The 21,345-nt window shown below is 47.0% G+C and overlaps 1 protein-coding gene across 1 annotated transcript in view; it reads left to right on the top strand.

Moving 5' to 3' along the window:
• Nucleotides 1-16,288, top strand: part of BICDL1 (BICD family like cargo adaptor 1) — a 110,534-nt gene extending 94,246 nt beyond the window's left edge. Inside the window, exons 8-10 of the mRNA XM_032777853.2 lie at nucleotides 1,395-1,525; nucleotides 3,903-4,023; nucleotides 12,732-16,288. Of these exons, the coding sequence (XP_032633744.1) occupies nucleotides 1,395-1,525; nucleotides 3,903-4,023; nucleotides 12,732-12,932 (453 nt within the window). The 3' untranslated portion in view covers nucleotides 12,933-16,288. The remainder of the gene's footprint in view (nucleotides 1-1,394; nucleotides 1,526-3,902; nucleotides 4,024-12,731) is intronic.
• The last annotated feature ends 5,057 nt before the right edge of the window (nucleotides 16,289-21,345 follow it).

Raw genomic sequence — 21,345 nt, 5'->3', positions numbered from 1 at the left:
CATTAGAACTTCTGACCACTGCCACTTGGAGGAAGGTATTGGGACTGTATACCCCTCCCCTTCCTGGGAATAAGTGTGGTGGCTTTCCCAATCAGGGCCAATTGAACAAACACAAATGAGGAGCTGTATGAATGGTTAATACACAGAAATGTCTTTGAAGGGTTCCCTAGTGCTTGTGCGGCAATCTCACAGGGAACAGCTCTTTCATTCTTAGGAATATGCTAACACAGCGAAGATTCAAGTTAAAGCCAGAGCCTTTCCTAGAGAGAAAGAGGTGCTCTCAGCAATACTTCAGACAAAGTATTGGGTAGTTTCTTACAGTTAATTCCATTACAACCCACTACCTCACCTCTCAAAGCTGGGAAGTAATTGTCATACTCTGCTTAGCGCTGGTGAGGCCTCAGCTGGAGTACTGTATCCAGTTGTGGGTGCCACACAGTTCTGAGTGCCACTCTTTAAGAAAGATGTGGATAAAATGGAGGAGAGTCCACAGGAGAGCAGCAAAAATGATAGGTAGGACAAGAAGTAATCAGTTTAATCCGCAGCCAGGGAGATGTAGGTTAGATATTAGGAAAAAATTCTAACTAGAAGAGTAGTTAAGCACTGGAATAGTCATCCATGGGAGGTTTTGGAAATCCCCATTTCTGGAAGTTTTTGAAAACAGGTCAGAAAAACACCTGTCAGCAATGGTCTAAGTTTATTTGGGTCTACCGCAGCGTATGGGGTGGACTAGATGACCTCTTGAGGTTCTTTTCTAGGAGGGATAGCTCAGTGGTTTGAGCATTGGCCTGTTAAACCCAGAATTGTAAGTTCAATCCTTGAGGGGGCCACTTAGGGATCTAGGGCAAAAATCAGTACTTGGTCCTGCTAGTGAAGGCAGGGGGCTGGACTCCATGACCTTTCAAGGTCCTTTCCAGTTCTAGGAGATTGGAGATATACCTATTATTTATTTTATTCTATTTTTTAACCATACATTTCTATGGTTCTGTATTTTTTACTTGGACACGGAGAGTCCAACGCTGTGTAGGACGTCAGCCTAGTGAACATATATCACCATCTCCTTCAGCCTCCCAGAAAGACTTGCCCGCCAGTACTGTATTTTAACCTGGCATCAGAACTCCATCTTCAAGAGCAGTTTCTCTGTGTACATTCATCTCCCACAGTCGGTCCATGCCCGGAAGCAGATCAATGGCAGATCCAGTGACAGTAGAAAAGTAAGTATCGTTGTGATGGATAACTTCACACGTCCAGTGGTAGCCTGTCACTGCTCATCCTAAGTGCTCTGTGATTAGAGGACTTTTCTCTTCAAAGCTGCCAGTCAGGCACCTTCCACCAGTACTAATTATTACCCTGAGAGGAGAAACAATTGACGGTGCTCTTCCTGTTCCTGACAGGTGACACTGCTGAGTGTGGAGATGACTGCGCTGAAAGAAGAAAGGGACAGGCTCCGAGGGTCAGCTGAAGATAAGGAGACAAATGAACAGCTTCTGAAGGCCATTAGGGATCGAGATGAGGCCATTGCCAAGTAACTAGAATTCTATTGAAAAACAGAGATGGGTTTGGGTTGTGGTCTCAGAATTTACCCATCAGTTTGTTCAAAGCAGTCACTTTGTGGGCAGCTTTGTTGCCAGGCTGCTGCCAGTAAAGTGGTAGATCTTCCCACTTCTGAGTGCTGAGGAGTCCTGCTAAGTGCCTGTGACGTGGGTCCTGATCCTAGGAAGCTCCTGGAACCAGCAGTTCTGCTCTCATTAAAAAGAAGCTCCGTAAATTCTATTTTTAGCAACTTTGGGGGACAGATCTTTTCATCAAGCCAAGGGATGGCTATTGCCCCATTTGGGAAGGGAATACAAATATTGGAACTGGTCCCTTCCTCCTCCTCCTATTTTCTTTTGCACTTCCAGCCTCCCTTCCAGTTCCTCTGTGTATCTCTGCTACTGCACCTTCTCTAACCTGTTCCATAGCTCTTCCAGCTTCCCTCTTCCATTTTGCTCAGATGCCTCTGTGAATCTCTGTTATTGCAATCCTCTGGTCCTTCAATTATGCTTCTCCTCTATCGTGTTCTTCTGCCCTTAGCCTCTGTGCTCCACCTTCCCTCTGTTCTCCCTTTCTCCTGCTTTACTTTCTCTGTGCAACCCTGTTACTGCATCCCTCTGTCCTTCCCCTCCCATGACTTTGATCCAGTCTTTATGCCACGTTTTTTCATTTTTATTTTTTTTTAACCTCCCCAGTCTTCCCTTTCCCTCCCTATCTTTGCCTGTTCAGTTTTAGGCAGCCTGAGGGAGGAACATGAAGTTCAGGACACCAGGCTCTGGAGGAAGGGGGAGAATGGCAAAAGCACTTGTGTTCTGCTTACTCTAGATCAGAGGAGACTCTCTGACCTCCGGTGAAGTGAGACAGGACAGAACACAATGCAGCCCACTTCCTTACACCAATGCCTAACCCTTGCTGGGTTGGAAAGAGGAGCAGAGCACTTCAAATCATGCATGTCTATGAGGAGGGAGGGCAGATAAGCAAGCATACACAATGGCTTAATTTTTTTTTTTTTAATTACATGATCTGTCAAGTGTTCTTTACAGTGTCCCAAAGGGTACCAAATCCCTTCAGAATGCCATTGTAACCGCTCCATCTGTTGGCAGAAGTAGGGAATATCCCTGCTACTGATGTTTGGTGCAAAAGGCTTGCTTTGACATTTAATAGCAGTATTGGTTGCCAGTTCTGCTATCTCTATGGCAACTGTGCCACTCGTGGGATGCATAAATTCCACTGTTAATATCTAGCAGTGATGGACTGTTTTACAATAGAAGCATATTTTTCTGAAACACTCAGACCTGGGGCCTTTCACTGGAGATCTGCAGATTTTTTGCTGTTCAAGTGACTCTAGCAGTTCACATGGGACGAACCATTAATATTTATGGTGTGTGGAATTGGGGGTGTGCGCTATTACTGAAGAGAGGGTGTACAGTGACTGTGACTGATTGCAGACAAGGGGTAGGTGGGATGGTGCTTTAGGTGAGAGTGTTTGTGCGTGCACAAACAGATATAAAAAACAGCAAAAGGCACATCCCAAGCACCAGGGTGACATCCCCTGCCAAACTTCAAAACCCTGCTCCAAAGGCTGGAGGTACTGGACCGTCTCAGGGGAGAAGTTGCAAGAATATTATTTCCCTCCTATCTCAAGCCATTTTTGCTGAAACTTTCCAAAACAATTCAGCCTCAGGCAGACACCCAGCATTGAAAATTTCAACTTGAACAGTTAATTTGGCAAAGTTATAAGCAACTGAGAACAGTGTTTTAATGAGAGGTGTCGAGCATCGTTAAGTGTAGGTGGTGCTATCAGCTCTGCCTATAACATAAAAACTAATTCCCAGACCACTCTTCTGCAGAAAAGCAGGGGAAAGTTGTTATTGCAGGGTAACGGATGAATCAGATATGGTTAATACAAATATCAGAACAAACTTGGATCTAAAATTAGCAGCCAGGATATTCCCTACCAGTTTATGTTATTTCTTGGGCATATGAGGCACAGGAAATGGTTGAATAAAGACTTACAATTATAAACTGTTTGGGCCAGAGTCTTAATACTGGAAACCTACACAACAATTTATCAGAGTATGTCCTGCTTTCCATTCCCCCTCTACAGAGAAGTATTCTCCATATGATAAGGGCTCTGCTCACCTGATGGCAGGATACATCTCCTTTTCATTGTCCCAGTAGAAGCTCGAGCTAGTCACTCACTAAATATCAAAGTCCTTTGGCAGATCTGATGTCAGGTTCCATATCCTGATTTTGCTGAATGGAAATCAGTGAACACTGGTGAGATAGTTTTGAAGACCTGCAAGAACTGATCTAGATAAAATTGAATTGTGCTCTGAGAGTGTCCATGTCTCTCTTTTTCCCCCCAGGAAGAATGCAGTGGAAATGGAACTAGCCAAGTGCAAGATTGACATGATGTCTCTGAACAGTCAGCTGCTGGATGCTATTCAGCAGAAACTGAACCTCTCACAGCAGCTTGAGGCATGGCAGGTAGGTGATACCCAACATCCGTGCAAAGTGGAGCATTGGTGGGAAGCACTTACAGATCATTGGCTCAAGGCTAGGGGTATACTGGTTGAGGAAGGGAAAGTTCCACAGGTTGACTCATTCTTGTCTGTATGCTCACGTCACACTTGAAGCTGGACTATATCTGGAATACAAAAGTTGTTTGTCAAGTAATAAAACACTAGTGTGAATGGCACAAGCCACAGACCCACTGAGAGCCCCAGGGTTAAAGCAGGGGAGTGATCTCGGCATTTGGACCCTTGCAGATGGTGACTGTTAGTGTACTGTAAAGAAACTACTATTTAATATGGGGATAGAGCAACTAAAGGAACCAACTCCAATTTCACAGCTGCACATAGCCCTAGTGACAGGTACACCTCCTTTTCAAAACTCAGCTCCTTCTCTCTAACAGCTGTGACCTGGTTCGGTCTCTGGGATATGGACTTGGAAAAGTTTTGCTGTAATGGGACAAAGGTTCCTTACTCTAGATTTCCTATGTCCATAGGTCAGAGACATTGACCATATCAGATCAGATTACTATCCAGGTAACATACTGACTGAAGACACTCACATGTAGCAGAACTAAATCTTCTAAAAACTTCAGTCAGTCTCCTGTGCCTCCTCTTCAGATAAGGAACAGAGGCAATGAAGCCATACTGATCATTTGGGCTTTACCGTTTCAGGACACAGATGTAAATGTTTTCTTTTCCATCAGAAAATCTAGCTAGATGGAAAGGTGAAAACTCAGTCCCACTCCAAATTATAGGTAAAATGGCTAACCTGGCTTCTTCCAGTTTGGGAGCCACTAGTACCAATGTTACATAAAGCCAGAGATCACTTGAGAGAACTAAGATACAGTTGTTATTTGGACAGATAATATGGAGGAGGGATGTGTAAAAAAAAAAAGATACAAACAAATGGCAGGAGAGACAAAGACCAAGGCAGAGATTGAGGGATCCCTGGTTTGTTGTAGCTTGTTACAGAACGAGTAAGATGATGACTGCACTGACTATCCAAGCTGACCAGTAGAAACCTCCCCCATGCAACCTTTCTCCTATTTCAACTCCATTGTGTTCTCGTTTCTCTTTTTTCTCCTGCTTACAGTTTGCTTCCTCAGGGCTTTTTACTATCTGGCTCCTTTGGTTTCTGATCTAGTGGTCTCTCTCAGTTCCCGTACCAACAGCTTTAGTCGTACACCCCTCCTGCCTTTGAGGTGAGCTCCCACGCTCCATCCCACCCACCTCATTCACTCTCCCATCACATCCAAGTCCAGTGTTGTTTCATTCTCTGCTGAAGGAAAGTGTGTCTCACAGACTACATTAGCCTCTGTTCCGTTCACTACTTTCTTTACATATGGCATCCTCCATGATCATTTCCACACAGTGCAAGGTGCCCATTGGAATTCACTGTCTGTCTCCTATAGCTGTTTCCTTTTAACACCTGTTTTCCTCTCCAAAGCTAGGGTATGATTCTGTATCCACTGAAACTAGTGGGAGTCTTGTCATTGGCTTTAACAGGAGCAAGAACAGGTCTATAAGGGTAAAATTCTATCTTCACTTACACCTGCACAACCCATTGACTTCAGTGAGTTGCACAGGTAAACGGATGGCAAATGTCTCTTGGCATGCGCACAAATCTTATTAAACAAGTGAGATGAGCTGTTCCTTTCTGAGGATGTGAACAGCTCTATGAATGGAAAGGTTGGGTCTATTTTAGTGAAGCTAATAGAGTCTGTCCAGGAAATAGTATTTTCTGAAGAGTACTGTATGTTGTCATTTGTGTCCAGTCCTGAAGTCCTTCTGCTTTGAAAACTTCACTGAGTTTGATGTGTGTTAGGACAACTGGCTGTGAACAAGAAAACATAGCCGGTAATTACCATTTTAAATAATCGGAATTATTGTAACTCCTGTGTAAAGCCATTGATTTCAGGAGTTACAGCAGGCATGGATTTGGCCTATAAAACTGAGTTAATGTTGTTGAATAATAATGAATGAGAACAAACAGCCTTTTGAAAAGCTTTGTAAAACCAAAACATCGCTTCATGGTAAGGGTTTTAAAGTTAAAGCAAAACCTTTTTACATCATAGGGCCAACTTTGCTCTCAGTTATGCCAGAGTAAACCCAGAACTGCTCCACAGAGACTTACAATAATATAACTGAGCACAACTTGGCCCTTAGCATGTAAAACTTTTTGCCAAGAAAACGCTTGCAGGCATTGCGCTCTCTCTTCCTGTTCAGAACGTATATAACTAGCTTTCCATGCCACTACAACACTTACCCATCTGACATTGAAGCAGTCATTTGGGAAGCCAATCCAGAGTTAGTGACAGCTGGGCAAGGACTCAAACTTTAAAGCCCACTCCGGCTGTGTCTACCCTACAAGGCTTATGCTGGCATAGCAATGTTGACATAGCCTCTTAGTGTAGACACAACCTACACCAACAGGAGTTTTTCTGCCAGTGTAGGAACATTACATGTGCTCACAGAAGTACTCTCTGTTGGCATAGCTGTGACTACACGGGGAGTTTAGTCGGCATTCATGCCCCTGACTGACACAGCTCTGCTGATGTAAATTTTAAAGTGTAGTCCAAGCCTGAGAATAAAGGAAACTGCTTTTCTCGCCCTCTAGGCTGAGAAAACACATCACACTCCTCCAACTGCATACACAAAATTTAGAAGATACATTAAAAAAATCCCACACTTAGTTTAAAAACAAAACAAAACGAAACAAGACATTCCTATTCCATGGATGTTACCAGGAAATCTTGCCTAGATGGGATGACACAGTAGATAACTTACCTCTGTTTTTAGTAGCGGAGGATGCTGGATTGATAGCTCTTGCAACTGAAAATGTCTGGCTATTCACAGAGCAGGTAGCACAGGCTTGGATAGAGTAAACTCCTGGATGCTGCCCGGCCAGTGCATTCCAATCCTGCCCTAGAGGGATCCTTTCTAGGGTTGAAGGGAGTTCAGTCTCCATGATCCATTCAGTCCTTGTCATCTCTAAAATGGCCAAGGTGGTGGTTGCTTTAGAGCTGGGGTATCTACCCAGTAAAGCCTGGACTGAGACTTATTTCACACAGGCCACCAAATGGGCTTTAGAAGATAACAGCTACTGACCTGGGAGAAAAAAAATTGCTGCTTTTCACTGAGAGCTGAGAAGCCCCCTAGGTACAGACCCAAACTTACAAAGATTAAGGGCTTGTGTACACTGGCACTTTACAACACTGCAACTTTCTGGCTCAGGAGGGTGAAAAACACCCCCCTGGGCATTGCAAGTTTCAGCGCTGTAAGGTGCCAGTGTAGACAGTGGGAGCTGTGCCCTTTGTGGAGGTTGTTTTTTATAGTGCTGGGAGAGTTCGCTCCCAGCGCTATGCGGTGACTACACAGCCACGTTAAAGCTGAAGACGTGCCCTATGTCAATTGAACTCAAACTCCGCACACTAGTGGATAGGAGTCTTTCAAAAGCTACATGGAAAAACTGGACTATTCAAGGTGTCCCTGCCTCTGGTAAGGACCATGAGCCCATTCTCCCATTGTGCAGTCATTTAAATTTGTGCAAAACGAATATTAAGCTCCACCCCCACTGTGAGTGGAGATTTCTGATTGGGTAGCATTTTGTACCCACTCTGCATGCATGTGACTTCAAAAAGTGAAAGACAGTGGGAATCTGGCCTGGTATGCCCATACTAGAAATTCTTGCCGCTAATAGCTAAAAATGCATTCAGTCTCATTCACATACCTAAAAGAGAGTCACTGAAATAAAAATTGAGGTTTTTGTTTTTTTTTAATTTGTAGTCTTATCTTTTGACTGCTGACAGTACAACAGATACCGAAGGCTGCAGATAAGACTTATATGGACATCCCTGGTTTCTACTGGAACTTGGACTGATGTTGTCAACCACTCTTAGTTACCATGTGTAGTACTTCGCTAAATTGTAGTTTTATTAACAGGCATTTGCTGTATTATATTTCATAGTATATAATGTCAAACAGCAGAAATATAGCAGGACCAGTCCTGCTCCCATTGACTTTAATGGGAGCAGAATGTGGCCCACTACAGAAGTTCATCAGAAATGGAACTCCACATTTAAAAATATATATATTCCTATATTGCAGTAAGTTTTTGCCAAGCCTCGTGATTTACTGAACCAGAAAAGATTAGAGATTGACTTTTTTTTTTTTTAAAAAAAACCTTTCATGTCTGATAACCATCTAATATAAATGAAGTTTAAGGTTTTTTTGGGGGGGGAGTGGGGCCCAAGACCCCAAGTATTTTTAGAAAATTAAATTAACTGTCCCACTACTCTTGCTGTGTTTAATTCATAATTGTATCTTGGTTCTGGTGAGGTGTCCAAACTACTACATTTTTGCTCTCTTAGTCTCTATTTTAATCAATGGCCCTTGACAAAAATAGCCATATATCATAGCTTCCTAGTGCTGGGGATAGCTTATTTACAGTATGTACATTTAACAGATACATGCATGCAATCCAGGTAGACCATTCTCATCTCAGTTTGGGTGTGGAAACAGCAGATCTTAGTGGAATTAAACATTCCAGTTGGTCTTTTATTCATACATCGTTGCACGGGGGAACCCAGGATCTGCCACTGAACACATATCATGGGAAAATATGCGATTGGTGAGAATAAGAGCCATTTCTTACTCTATGGCTCACGAGATATTTTTCACTGATTTTACCTGTGCCTACCATTATCTGAATAAGGAGCAGCAGTGGTGCCCCCAAAAGTAAATGGGGAAAAATTTAGCTGAAAGGGGTTTATGTATTGCTTATTCAAATAGAGATGCAATAGCTTCCCTTTATCGTTCACTATTAAATAAGACATGCCTGGCTGTTGGAAAGCTGCATGAAACCCCAGCAGAGTCGGAGAAGCCCACAACACCTGGGCTGAAAGAAACCTGGGGCCTGATTCTCTGGTGCCTTGCACCATGTGAAGGCTTTTACTCCCCTGCAAGCTGGCTCTGAAATGTTACAGCTGACAGGAGGGAGAGCAGAACTCTGCTATAGTAGCATGTTACAGCCACTTTGCACAGGTGTAAGTGACTCCACCAGGTGAAAGGCAGCAAAGAATCAGCCTCATGAGCACTAAGACATCCAAATGCAGCTGCCCAACAATGCTGTTGTGAACAACTGTCACGACTGGACTGCACTAGGCAAACGCCATTAATCATGTGTATATGAGAGCTAGTCAATGGAATAGATTGTTTGGATAATAGGGTGTCTTACCAGGTTTGCTGGTTAGCTTTGACAAATGCTTGTGCTTTCCCTGGGGCTTGTCTCTAGCAGTGGGATATTGTCCTGGCGCAGTGTTCTATTCCATAGACAGCACGCCCAAAACGATACACATTCTTTGTAACAGTGTACTCTAAAAATGGAGGCTCCCCCTTAGCCAATCAGAATACACAAGCACTGTCAAATTATCCCTGTATACTCTGGCTTACTGAATTAAACTGATACATCACTACTCCCTTCACCCAGTTTCTCCACTCCTTCCATCCCTGTGTATTCCTTGCTGCAAACTACTAGGAGCCACAGATTCCTGAGTTCTAATGCCAGCGCAGACATGGCTAAGGCAAGTCACTGAACTTCTAACCTCTGACCTACCTCACGGTCTAGTCAGCGACCTCAAGATGTAATGTCTCCTGGGACAGTCTTTTAAAGGGCTCTTTATCCAGCTGCCCTATTTTTATCCTTTGCTCTGCATTATCTATATGGAATGGTACCCCACAGTTAAAGGAGGGCACAAATCTGCCCATGAGATGGCTAAGTGCCTTCTTCATTTTCACAGGGGACGACACCCTTTGAAAAGCTGGGTATATGAATCCAAAGTATGTTAAGCTGCTGGAGTCTGTTTTAATTAATACTTAAGTTCGTCTTGCCCCTTTCCCCCTTCACGTTCTTCCATCACAGCCTCCTTTTTTTCAGCCCTAATTAAAAAAAATATGAACTCTTCAATCTAATCTTGGTTCAGGCCCCCTAACAGCCCTGTCACTCTTCCAGCTACTTCTAGCTCACTGCATCTGCTTCCTAAAGAGCGCAGAGAACAGGGCTGGGCTTCGGGTAGGTACATCACAAAGGATATCAGTCCACTCACCTCCAGATATTGGATGAATAGGCCACAAGGGGCGATTCTTCCCCTTCTCCCACACACCCAGAACTAGCACACACCCGGAGCTAGCATTACAGATGCCCAGGTGTGGTGCCTTGTATGTTTTCTGGAAGTTGTTCATCTGCCTCTAAACCCATCAGATACATAGGGCAGACGCAACCTAGTGGACTAACTGGAACTGCAGCGTGTTCCAGTATGGCACATCCTAGGTTAATTTATATTTCTAAAACTGGCCTGAAAACAGAATTAGGTGGGGGAAAAGTTTGGGGTCCAAAGGAATCTAAAATGAACATTGTTATATTACACGTACTAGACTAGTTAGAAAGGCAGGGATTTTCCCTCCTGAAAACAAGCTAATCGCTTCAGGCTAAATTATTCAACTTACCCACTCCTGGTTACCTAGCAGGCAACCAACCATATTACCTTGGTTGGTTGCCTGCTAAGAGGTACCATTCCATATAGATAAGTAGGACATCACTTCCTATTATCCTGTAAATAATGGGCTTATTATAAGACAGTGTAAAAGTGAATGGCACCATAAGTGTCTGCAGGCTGTTTACATGAGTCTGAGGAGCCCAGTACCTTTACTGAATCACTGACCACATTACACATATCTGGAGCCCTGAACATCCCAAATCAGAGCTGGCACTTGCACCTGCTGTGATGGTGGGTAATGGAGCATGTGCCATCTGTGTCCACTGGCATTTGATGGTCGTCCATAGCAACCAACCCCCATTAGAGTGTTATGCTGCATAGAATGTGCGTGGGTTGGAAATTGTCATCTTCTGGACTCACGCAACCCTGAGTCTAGTTAATGCCGAATCTTTGTTAAACTATGTAGCCATCTGGCTAGAAAGTCATTCTGCATAATCAGACCACACCACTCCGTGAGCTTCCTCTAAACAGTAGGCTTTGACAGCCGTGAGGTCATCAGCCACCACAGCCAGGTGGCTATTACCTCATTCCAGGATTAGCCCAGCAGAGCCTGAATTCAGGTGTGTCGCAAAAACAGGCCTTTTAGTGTGAGGCTGTCTAACGCTGCCTGCTGCTGGCAGAGACTATCAGACAGCAGGCTGGAGTGAGAGCAGCTATCAGAGGACAGAGCCCCCGACCTTGGCAACGCCTGGACACAGTAGGCTGAACAGAGGACAGATGTGAAAGCTCAACCCTGGCTTTTCAGACCGTCACTCCCATGAGTGATGGGTAGCTGTTTGTGTTTTGGTTTGAATTCTGAAGGATGTGGGGGCTGAGTCAGCTCATGTGCAGTAGGAGACAGGCATGAACAGAATACTTGCTCTGAGTTTGGCAGATCACATCACCACACAGCCTCCATTTCCCCATCCGTGAACTGGGGATTCCGATTGCACATGCCTCCAGCGAGGTGGCTATCTGAGGAACTAGTGTTTGCACAGCTTTGAACATCGGAAGTGCTGTGTATTTGTATTGCTGTGTTTAACTAGTCAGAGCCTCAAGTTCTATTAACCCCCATGGACATTGCAAGGGTGAGCAACGCCCTTGAGAGGCAAGGAGCCTTGGCCATTTGGGCTAATTTTACATACTTGAAATTTCAAACAAGACGGTAATTTTGACCCTGGTTTCTTGTGAAACGTACAAGATGGTCTCCTGCTTGTATACAACATTAGGGCTAATTGCAGCAGAACTGGGTTTGCTTTTATTAAACTTATGATTTCCCTGTTGTCATGTCATGTCTTGCTGGATGATGTCAGAGTAGGCTGTTGACTTGAATCCTTTTGCATATGGCAATCCTGTTGGTTACAATGCTGTGACAGTTACTTACGGGAAGGAAGGTTTCTTGTACTTTAAAAGTGTTGGATGATCCAGTGGTGAATTATGACCTCCTGCTGATCAGGTCTGTGCCATGTTATTTGAAAACTGATCAGAAAGAAAGATACCGTAATACTCCTCAGTAAATTGTACTAGTGCCGCGTAACTCATCCATAGCACAACTCATGATAGTAGTTTCTCTTTGATTATGAAAAGAAGTCTTACCTCCCTTAGTTCCCTCTTGAAGAGGTTCTCATGTATGTTACCACCCTCAACTTCGGCCTGCCTACTCTTCAGTACAGAGCCACTCTAGGGTCTGTACTACAGTCCTGTCCCTTCCTGGCCTCTGCTTCAGCCACAGGCCTCATCTGTGCAGCTTCCTGGACAGAGAGAGGGGAGGTGGCAGCCAGCCAGCTCTGAAAAGACAAGCCAGGGACCTGGGAGAAGGGTACCAGAAGCAGTGCTCCATTTCACAGCCATCAGCAAAACCTTGAAAAACAGCCATCCCTTAAATTACATTAAACTGTGAATGGCCTGATTTCCATTTTACAATTGTGAGGCAAAAGGTAAACATCTTGTCTCTTTAAGGGCCTGGTGTTTGAGGAGCGATGCTGGTGAAGGCCCATGCTGTGTGGCTAAATGAGATCCTTGTACCCTGCACCCTTCCTCCTTTCATCCTGGCCATTCTATAATCCCATTTTAGCCATGTCCATGAGTAAACTCTGCTGAGATGCTGGCTGTGCTTCTGACTGAACATCGTTTTCCCCTTCTGTTATAGGACGACATGCACAGGGTCATTGACCAGCAGCTGATGGACAAACATCTGAAGGAATGGAGCCAGCCTGCTTATTCCTTCTCCAATGGCTACAGAGCAAAGCGGTGTGCAAGACCCTCCCCCGTGTTCAGGCCGGAGCAGCAGGGGGATGAGCCCATTGGGGCAGAAAGGAAACGTCTCTTTTCCTTTTTCAAGAAAAATTAATGTGAAAGGAGAAATCTTTCCAATTATTCCTGCTTAAAGCTGGGGGCAACTGCCCAGCTTCCTAGTGGACCTGAATCTGATCCAAAAGGAAAAACACAAAGGGTGAAGGAATTAACCCCTGAGACTGCACTATTTACAATCCACCTGCTCTGAACAAAAAGTTTACATGAATTGGAGATTTGCAGTTTGACAATGTGATACCAACTGAGAGCAACTTTTCTTATTCCTTAAGCAGAGTGATAAACTTCAGGGTATGTTTTAGGCGCTTTGACACAGGCCACTCAGTTTCTGCTGTGAAGAATAATCCAATTGTCTTAAACTCATTCTCTCATGCTGGAGAAGGAAATAAGCAACCCCAGGACAAGGCAATACAGGGGACTGACTACTAGTGTCACACAAGAGTAGGGGAAAAGTTGTGGCCTTTATACAACCTCCAGTCCTGGCAGCTGGGCTGTCCTGCAGATTGCACAGGCTGTAGTTGCACTGGTCCTGGGAACATAACATGTTTACATGGCTGTAGCTTACTCTGTGGGGGAAGTCGTTATTGTCCTCTGCTTACGACCGGAAGTCTTTATTCCCCCTGGTGCTCTCCATAGCTACTCACACCGCATCTGGACTGCAGATCCCTTCCAGCCCAGTGCAGTTATAAATCTGCTAATGCTGTGAGGTGAATCTAGGTCCCTGTCGGTCAGTTCCAGACCCTGGAGTATTGAGGATTTGATCGTGAAGGAGCCTGAATGTTCAGTACTCCAGATACCGACTCTTCCCTTTGCCTCGCTATGGAAGTTCAGTGTAGCTCAGCCTTAGGGCCAAAGGCCTTGTGCATCTTCCTAGTGAAATCAACAGCCAAAAATCTGAGTCGCTTCAATGAGACTAAGGACTGGGCTCCAATGACCTGCCATCTCAAAGTCCTGAGCACCTAAAACTGATGGATTTGAATAGGAATGGGTTGTTGTGTGTCTGAAGATCAGGTCCTAGGCATAGCTCTTCCACTGCTCAGCATTGCTGCAGTAGCTTTAGTTATAGGGCTGATCTTCAAGGCCAACCCATAGCTCCTGTGTATACATTTTCTGCTACTCAGGCCTTGATGGTAGACGGTTGGATCCCTTCATGCTCAGTGTGGTCGTAGACCCTCCCCTTGTGGTTAGGCGGCTTTGATCAACCTGGGGTGAGGAGTGTGAACATGTTGCTGCTCTACATATATGCACACACTTTGGTGCTAGAAGTCCTGCAGTACGTATGAGATTATTAGTAGGGTTGGTACCTTCTGCAGGCCGTATTACTACCACGTAGAGCTCTTCCTTTAAAACTACTTTACCACCAACAAAATAAGCATTTCCCCTTTACAGAAAGCCGACGCTGGCATGTTTAAGCAACAGCCTGTTTTAGAAGGGTTTTATGCTGCTGTCACCTTTTCATTTCCCAACTGCCAGTCTCCTACAGTCCTCTCCAAGCTGCACACCCAGCACATGTGTGAGTGAGGAGGGGAAATCTATAGCCATGATGTAGTGTATATGCGCCATCCTAAGGAAATGGGCTTAAGTTATGCAATGAAGATGCAGTGATAAGAAAGGTGCCTTTTGTTGCATGTTCGCTGGAAGGGGAGAGTGGACATGAGTCACAGCTGCATAGGCCAGTGATTGAAATTCACAACAAAACTCTTCATTTAAGGAAGGAGCTACTCCTTAATCTCCTTGCAATATTTTTTTCAGTGGGAAGGTTGATAGAGGTTGGGAAAGGAAAGCATACATATTTCGAGCTGATGGTTGGGATATAGTTCTCTTGGACTTAAAGTGCAACTCCATCTGAGCATGGGAGCTATTCAGCCCAGAAAATGGGGAGGACAGACTTATGAACGAGGAACCAGGTCAGAGGAAACTGTCCTTGTGCTGAGCTGCTGTTGCTGAACTGCAACAAAACTACCTTAACACCAGATACATAAAACAGTGTCCATCAGTACAATCTCTCAGCAAAATGTCATGTAGTTAATGCTGTGCTTTAAGTGTCCTAAACGTTTCATCGTCCCTTAAGCCAGTGGTGGGAAACCTGTGGCCCATCCCTGCAACATTTCCCACAGCTCCCATTGGCCAGGAATGGCGAACTGCAGCCACTGGGTGCTGTGGGCGGCCGTGCCTGCGGACACTCTATGTAAACAAACTGTCTCACAGCCGGCCAGCAGATTACCCTGACAGGCCGCATGTGGCCTACAGGCCACAGGGTGCCCACCACTGCCTTAAACTGTCACTGAGCACTCACCATCAAAGACAGCACAGCTGATAGTGGATTAATTCCAGGCTCTTTTCACTGCCTGTGAGTAGTTCAACATGCCATCACCCCCTCCCCTGCCCCCCAAGGCAGTTGACACTTACAAACCTATTGAAAAAGGTCACTGGGAGGGAGAACACTAACTGGAGGAAGCACAGTAACCCAGCAGAGTAGATTCCATATTCCAGGCAAGCATCAGCCTACAGGGATTATATCACTGCACAGGACTTGGATCTGCAGCAGTCAACACCAGTACAAAATATTTTCACCCATCAGTACTTAAGGGGTAGTTCCAGGCAGTATGGCAGGGATGTACAACAGTTGCACAGCTAAAGGAGGGAGGCTGCACATTTCACGCAACTGAACGACAATGATAAAGCAATCTCACTGCCACTGTGGGAAAACAAGCAAATTTTTTTTTGCCAGCTGGGGGAAGTTCCCTTTAGCAAAGTCTACAGCTGGGGCCTACTGTTATATATGAGACTCGAGCATGGTCCAGAAAATAAATGTAGATGCAAGTCAAGTCACTAGCACTTTACTATCTTGACACACACTTAGATCAGCAAGGTACCATTAAACAAGAAAATGAGATCAATATAAGAAAAGAAACTGAGGAGTGAAGTCTATGGCACAGTTTGTGCAGAGCAGCAATAACGTGGGCTTACAGGCAACAGTGCATGCACAAGGACTTCAGGTGATGTGTGTAGGCCTTACCCTATTTAAGACTGATGGTGGATTCTGGACCTAGAGCAAACTCTCTTTACCATTCCCACTTCAACCACTGCAAACCAAGATTGTTTTAACCAAAAGCTTAGAGATACAAGGGACGTCCCTGGGTAAGATAGTGGAGTGACAGTCCCCATAGACTGAAAGTGAAAAAGCACACAGCAGGGACAAACAGAAAGAATGTATCTATAGATACGTACATACTACAGTGCTGTAATTTTTGTACGTAGAAGTAATGTAAATAACTGTATGGTTTTTATAAGATACGTATTATATAAATCTATAAAGGCATATTTTTAGTAAAAACAATGCTCCACAGCTTCTTTTGTAAATAGTTCTCTTCAGAATAAAATGGATCATTTCTATGGTACTGTCTCTGGGCTTTGATCCCTGATTATTCTGTGAACCTAGAGAGCCACCTCACCCTGACTGCATACTCAGTACATCTCACAATCTCAAGCAATTGAGCCATGTGCACGCTTCCAGGTGAATAGGGCAGAGAAGCAGTCATTACCCATCTATCTGGAGTATTAACACCTTCAGCTGCCTGGGAACCTAAGGGAAGGGATACACTTAAAACGCTGCATTGGCGCAATTGCAGCATTTAAGATGCTCCTACCCCAACGAGAGAGCTGCCCCCATCAGCACAGTTAATCCGCCTCCCCGAGAAGCGGTAGCAACGTTGACGGGAGAAGCTCTCTCATCAGTGTCACACTGTCTACACAGGGGGAGAAACTAAATACCGAGGGCAACAAGTACAGCCATAGCCGTAAGTCACTACAAGGGGCAGGGGGGAGAGGGGAAATGGGGAACAGTAACTGGAGGTAGACCCACAATATAAAGATTCTTCGAGTGCTTGCTCATATCCATTCCAGTTAGGTGTGCGCACGCCGCATGCACGTTTGTCGGAAGATTTTTACCCTAGCAACACTCGGTGGGTTGGCTGGGCGCCCCCTGGAGTGGCGCCGCCATGGCACCAGATATGTACTCCTGCCGACCCAACCGCCCCTCAGTCCCTTCTTACGGCCCTGTGTTGGTTGTTGGAACAGTGGAGTGCGGTTTCACTGACCTCCACCTCCCTAGCTATCGTAGTTCTTCTAGTTATTTTGTTGTGTATATAGTTCAAAGTTATTACGTTATAGTTAATTTTTATCTAGTTATAGTTAGTATATAGTTAGAGAGGGTTCGGGGATTAGCCCCTTCCCTGCACCCGTTGCCAGGGCCCATGCCCGGTTCACTGGTTCAGACCGTGCTCAGCCTGTCATAAGCCGATGCTGACAGGAAGATCCACACACTTCCTGCCTTAAGTGCCTCGGGGAATCTCACCTGACAGGTAAGTGTCACATTTGCAAGGCTTTTAAGCCGAGAACAAAAAAGGAGCGGGACTTTTTGGCTAAAAGCAGCTCCTCATGGAGGCGGCTTTTACCCCTCCGCCTTCGCACCGAGCGCTGGTCAATCAGCGGCAGAAGCACCTCCTTGGCACCAGACAGCGCCAGTACTGCCAAGGCCTCTTGCACCGGCTGTCGCTGGCACCGAGTCGACTCGGCACCACTCCCTTTCCCCGAGGTCACGAAAGCCTAAGACTCCTGCTGCTTTCTGGTGCCACCTGCACTGCAGCCAGAGAGCTCATTTTTAAGTCGGATGCCCGGCACCGACACCTGCTGCGGCACCGACGATGTCGGCACCGTCAATTCCAGTCCCATGAGGGCCATCGAGTCCGGTGCCTGACAGCTCCCCGGCACCCACCGCGGTGAGCTTACTATTCCCTCCACACCGGAGACATTCTCAATGACGAGGGATCTGATTGCCCATGACAGAGTCGACGCCTGCCTCAACCCCAGGCACCGACGGTGCGGGATAATACAGTCTATTTGGCAACCCTGCCTTGATAAGACCATCCTCTGTCGGCACAGCAGAGCGGCACCGTTCACGATCCCGCAGATGCTCCAGGTCCCGTCGGCACTCCCGCTCCCGAAGCCGCTCGCAATCCCGGTACCGTTCTCCTCCTCGGTACCGGTTGCACTCACGGCACCAGTCAGTATCCCGTTCGCCGGCCGCTACTCTTGGCACCGTTCCAGCTCCCGGCACCACTCCAGACACTGACTCACGCAGCCCACTCCTGACGTTGAGCCTTGAGATCTCAGTCGACCTCCCGGCAACCGCTCCGTTGCAGTCCCTCGGTTCCCAATCTCGTTCCTCTGGTACCAGTCCCCAGTGCCAAGTAGGGCAAGATCCGCTAGAGACAGACTTTCTGCCCAGGGCTTTTCAGCACCTCCATGGCCATCCAGACACGCATCAGTGTGATCCCATGTGGACAGCTCTTATGCTCAGGTCCGCCATTCTGATGTGCCCCTACTAGAGTCTTCCAAGAGACCCAGGACCAAGGACCAAGGACCCCAGTGATCTTTCTGGACATCTTGGGCGTACCACCAGGCCCAAGGCGTACTAGTAGTTCCATCCCGCTCTGTCTCATCAGAGCACCGAGTGCAAGAGGCGACGGTTAGCCGTCCCCCCTCCGACTGCTGCAGAGGAAGCCCCAGTTCACCCACCAGACTCCCAGGTTCCTCTGGAGCAGGAGATCGCCCAAGAGCAACAGGCCACCCAGGACCCGCTCGTCGCCGGCATCTCCTCTTCCTCTTCTCCAGATGAGATGGTGGCAGGAACATCCTTCCTCAGGCCCTCCTCCAATCGACCTGAGAGCCCATCAGGACCTCCTAAGGAGGGTAGCACTCAATATGAACCTCCAGATGGAGGAGGTCCCGGAGGTAGAGGACCCGGTAGTGGACATTCTATTGGTGGATGCCCCCACTAGAGTGGCCCTACCCTTTACTCGGACCATCCAGGCGAATGCTGATACTATATGGCAGTCCCCAGCCTTTATCCTTCCTGCGGCCAGGGGAGTCTAGCGTAAATATATGGTGCCCTCTAAAGGGTACGAGTACTTGTATGTCCATCCTCCTCCCTGCTCACTAGTTGTCCAGTACGTTAATGAGAGGGAATGCCATGACCAGCAGGTGCCAGCCCCGAAATCGAAGGAGGCTAGACGAATGGATCTACTCGGCCGCAAGGTGTACTTTGCAGGGGCCCTACAGCGCCGGGTGGCAAATCAACAAGCCTTGCTTAGCCGCTATAATTATAACACCTGGGTGGTGGTGGGTAAGTTTACAGAGCTTCTCCCTCAAGACTCCTGCCAAGAGTTCACTGCCTTCTTGGAGAAAGGGAAAAAGGTGGCCAGAACTTCCCTCCAGGCCTCATTGGATGCAGCAGACTCAGCAGCCAGGACTCTGACCTCAGGTGTTGCCAGGAGGCGCATTTCATGGCTTCAGGTTTCAAACCTCCCACCAGAGCTGCAGTATACCATTCAGGACTTACCATTTGATGGTAAAGGCCTCTTCTCTGAAAAGACTGACCCCAGGCTGCAAAGCCTGAAGGACAACAGGGTCATAATGCGGTCTATCGGCATGTATACGCCGGTGACCCAATGCAGGCCTTTCCGTCCCCAGCCTCACCGCCCGTACTCTGTGCCTAGACAAAGACAGGACTTTGGCAGGCGGCACAGCCAAAGTGGTCGCAGACGACCGTCAGGACCCCAAGGGGGCCAAAATCAAGGTCCCTCAAAACCACCACCGGGACCAAAGACAAAACTTTTGAAGGTGCGCCCAAGGGCGGCGTACCAGTTACAGGCCAGGATCCCTCTCCTCCCTTCTCCAACCGTCTCTTCTACTTCCTCCCGGCGTGGTCCCAGTTAACTTCAGATTGCTGGGTCCTACGCACGGTGGAGGAGGGTACCACCTCCAATTTATTTGAACCCCGTCCTCCCACCCTCCAACCCTGTCCCTCTTCAAGGACCCCTCTCACGAGCAATTCCTCTTGCAAGAGGTGTGGACACTCCTTGCCATAGAAGCTATAGAGGAGGTACCGATGGATGAAAGGGGTAAGGGGTTTTACTCCTGTTATTTCCTAATCCCCAAGTCAAAGGGAGGTCTCAGACCTATCCTAGACCTGCGAGGACTCAACCACTTTATGATAAAGTTGAAGTTCCACATGGTATCCCTGGTGACCATTATCCCGTCCTTGGATCCTGGAGACTGGTATGCCGCCCTCGATATGAAGGACGTGTACTTTCACATCGCCATCCTTCCTCCGGACAGGAGATACCTCCACTTTATAGCCAACCATCAGCACCTCCAGTTTACAGTCCTGCCATTTGGCCTTTCTACAGCCCCAAGGGTATTTACAAAGTATATGGCCATAGTCGCTGCCTACCTCCACCGACGTCGGATACACGTTTTTCCGTATCTGGATGATTGGCTCATCCGAGGGGCCTCCGAGACACAAGTCACTCAGCATGTGGGCATCGTCAAGGACCTATTCACACATCTAGGCCTGATGATCAATATAGAAAAATCCACTCTGGTTCCCACGCAGAGGTTAGACTTCATAGGAGCTATCCTGGACTCCAATCTAGCCAGAGCCTGCTTACCACAGCTGCAGTTTCAGGCGATGGCAACAATCATCCGAGGTCTACAGAATTTCCCAATGACCTTGGCTCGCACTTGCCTCGGTCTCCTGGGTCACATGGCTACCTGCACATTTGTAACCAAACATGCCAGGCTCCGCCTCCATCCTCTCCAAGTTTGGCTCAACTTCGGTATACCCGCCTGGGCAGGGACCCAATAGAGACAACGATAGTCACCATTCCCTCGAGCACCCTAGGCTTCCCTAGAAATGGTGCCTAACTCCCTCCCTGGTGTGCAGGGATGCCGTTCCATCCGCCCCAACCCTCAATGTCCCTGACGACGGATGCGTCATCGCGTCATCTCTCGCTGGGGTGCTCACCTCGGTCACCTTCGTACTCAAGGCCTTTGGTCTTCTCTCAGGAGCGATGGCATTACACATAAAATGTCCGAGAACTGAGAGCAGTCCGCCTGGCGTGCCAGGCATTCCAGCAACAGTTGCGAGGCTGTTGTGTCTCTGTGTTTACAGACAACACAACGGCCATGTACTACATAAACAAACAGGGAGGGACACGGTCCTCCCCCCTTTTGTCAGGAGGCCATCCAACTCTGGGACTTTTGCAAAGCCCACTCGATAGATCTGGTAGCGTCCTTTCTCCCAGGTGTTCGGAATACCCTGGCGGATCGACTCAGCAGGTCTTTCCTGTCTCACGAGTGGTCGATTCGCCTGGACGTTATGCATTCTGTTTTCCAGAAGTGGAGATTTCCCCACATAGGCCTGTTCGCTTCCCGCGAGAACAGGAAATGCCAGACATTCTGCTCCTTCCAAGGTCTCTCCCCGGGATTGATCTCGGACGCTTTCCTGATGCCGTGGAATAGCCAGCTCCTTTATGCCTTCCCACTGTTCCTGCTGGTTCACAAAGTCCTGCTGAAACTCTGCAGGGACAGAGCACGCATCATCATGA

The sequence above is a fragment of the Chelonoidis abingdonii genome, chromosome 22, assembly GCF_003597395.2.
Source record: "Chelonoidis abingdonii isolate Lonesome George chromosome 22, CheloAbing_2.0, whole genome shotgun sequence".
Lineage (NCBI taxonomy): Eukaryota > Metazoa > Chordata > Testudines > Testudinidae > Chelonoidis > Chelonoidis abingdonii.
The sequence above is the reverse complement of the archived record's forward strand: the minus strand, read 5'-3'. Positions and strand labels throughout refer to the sequence as shown.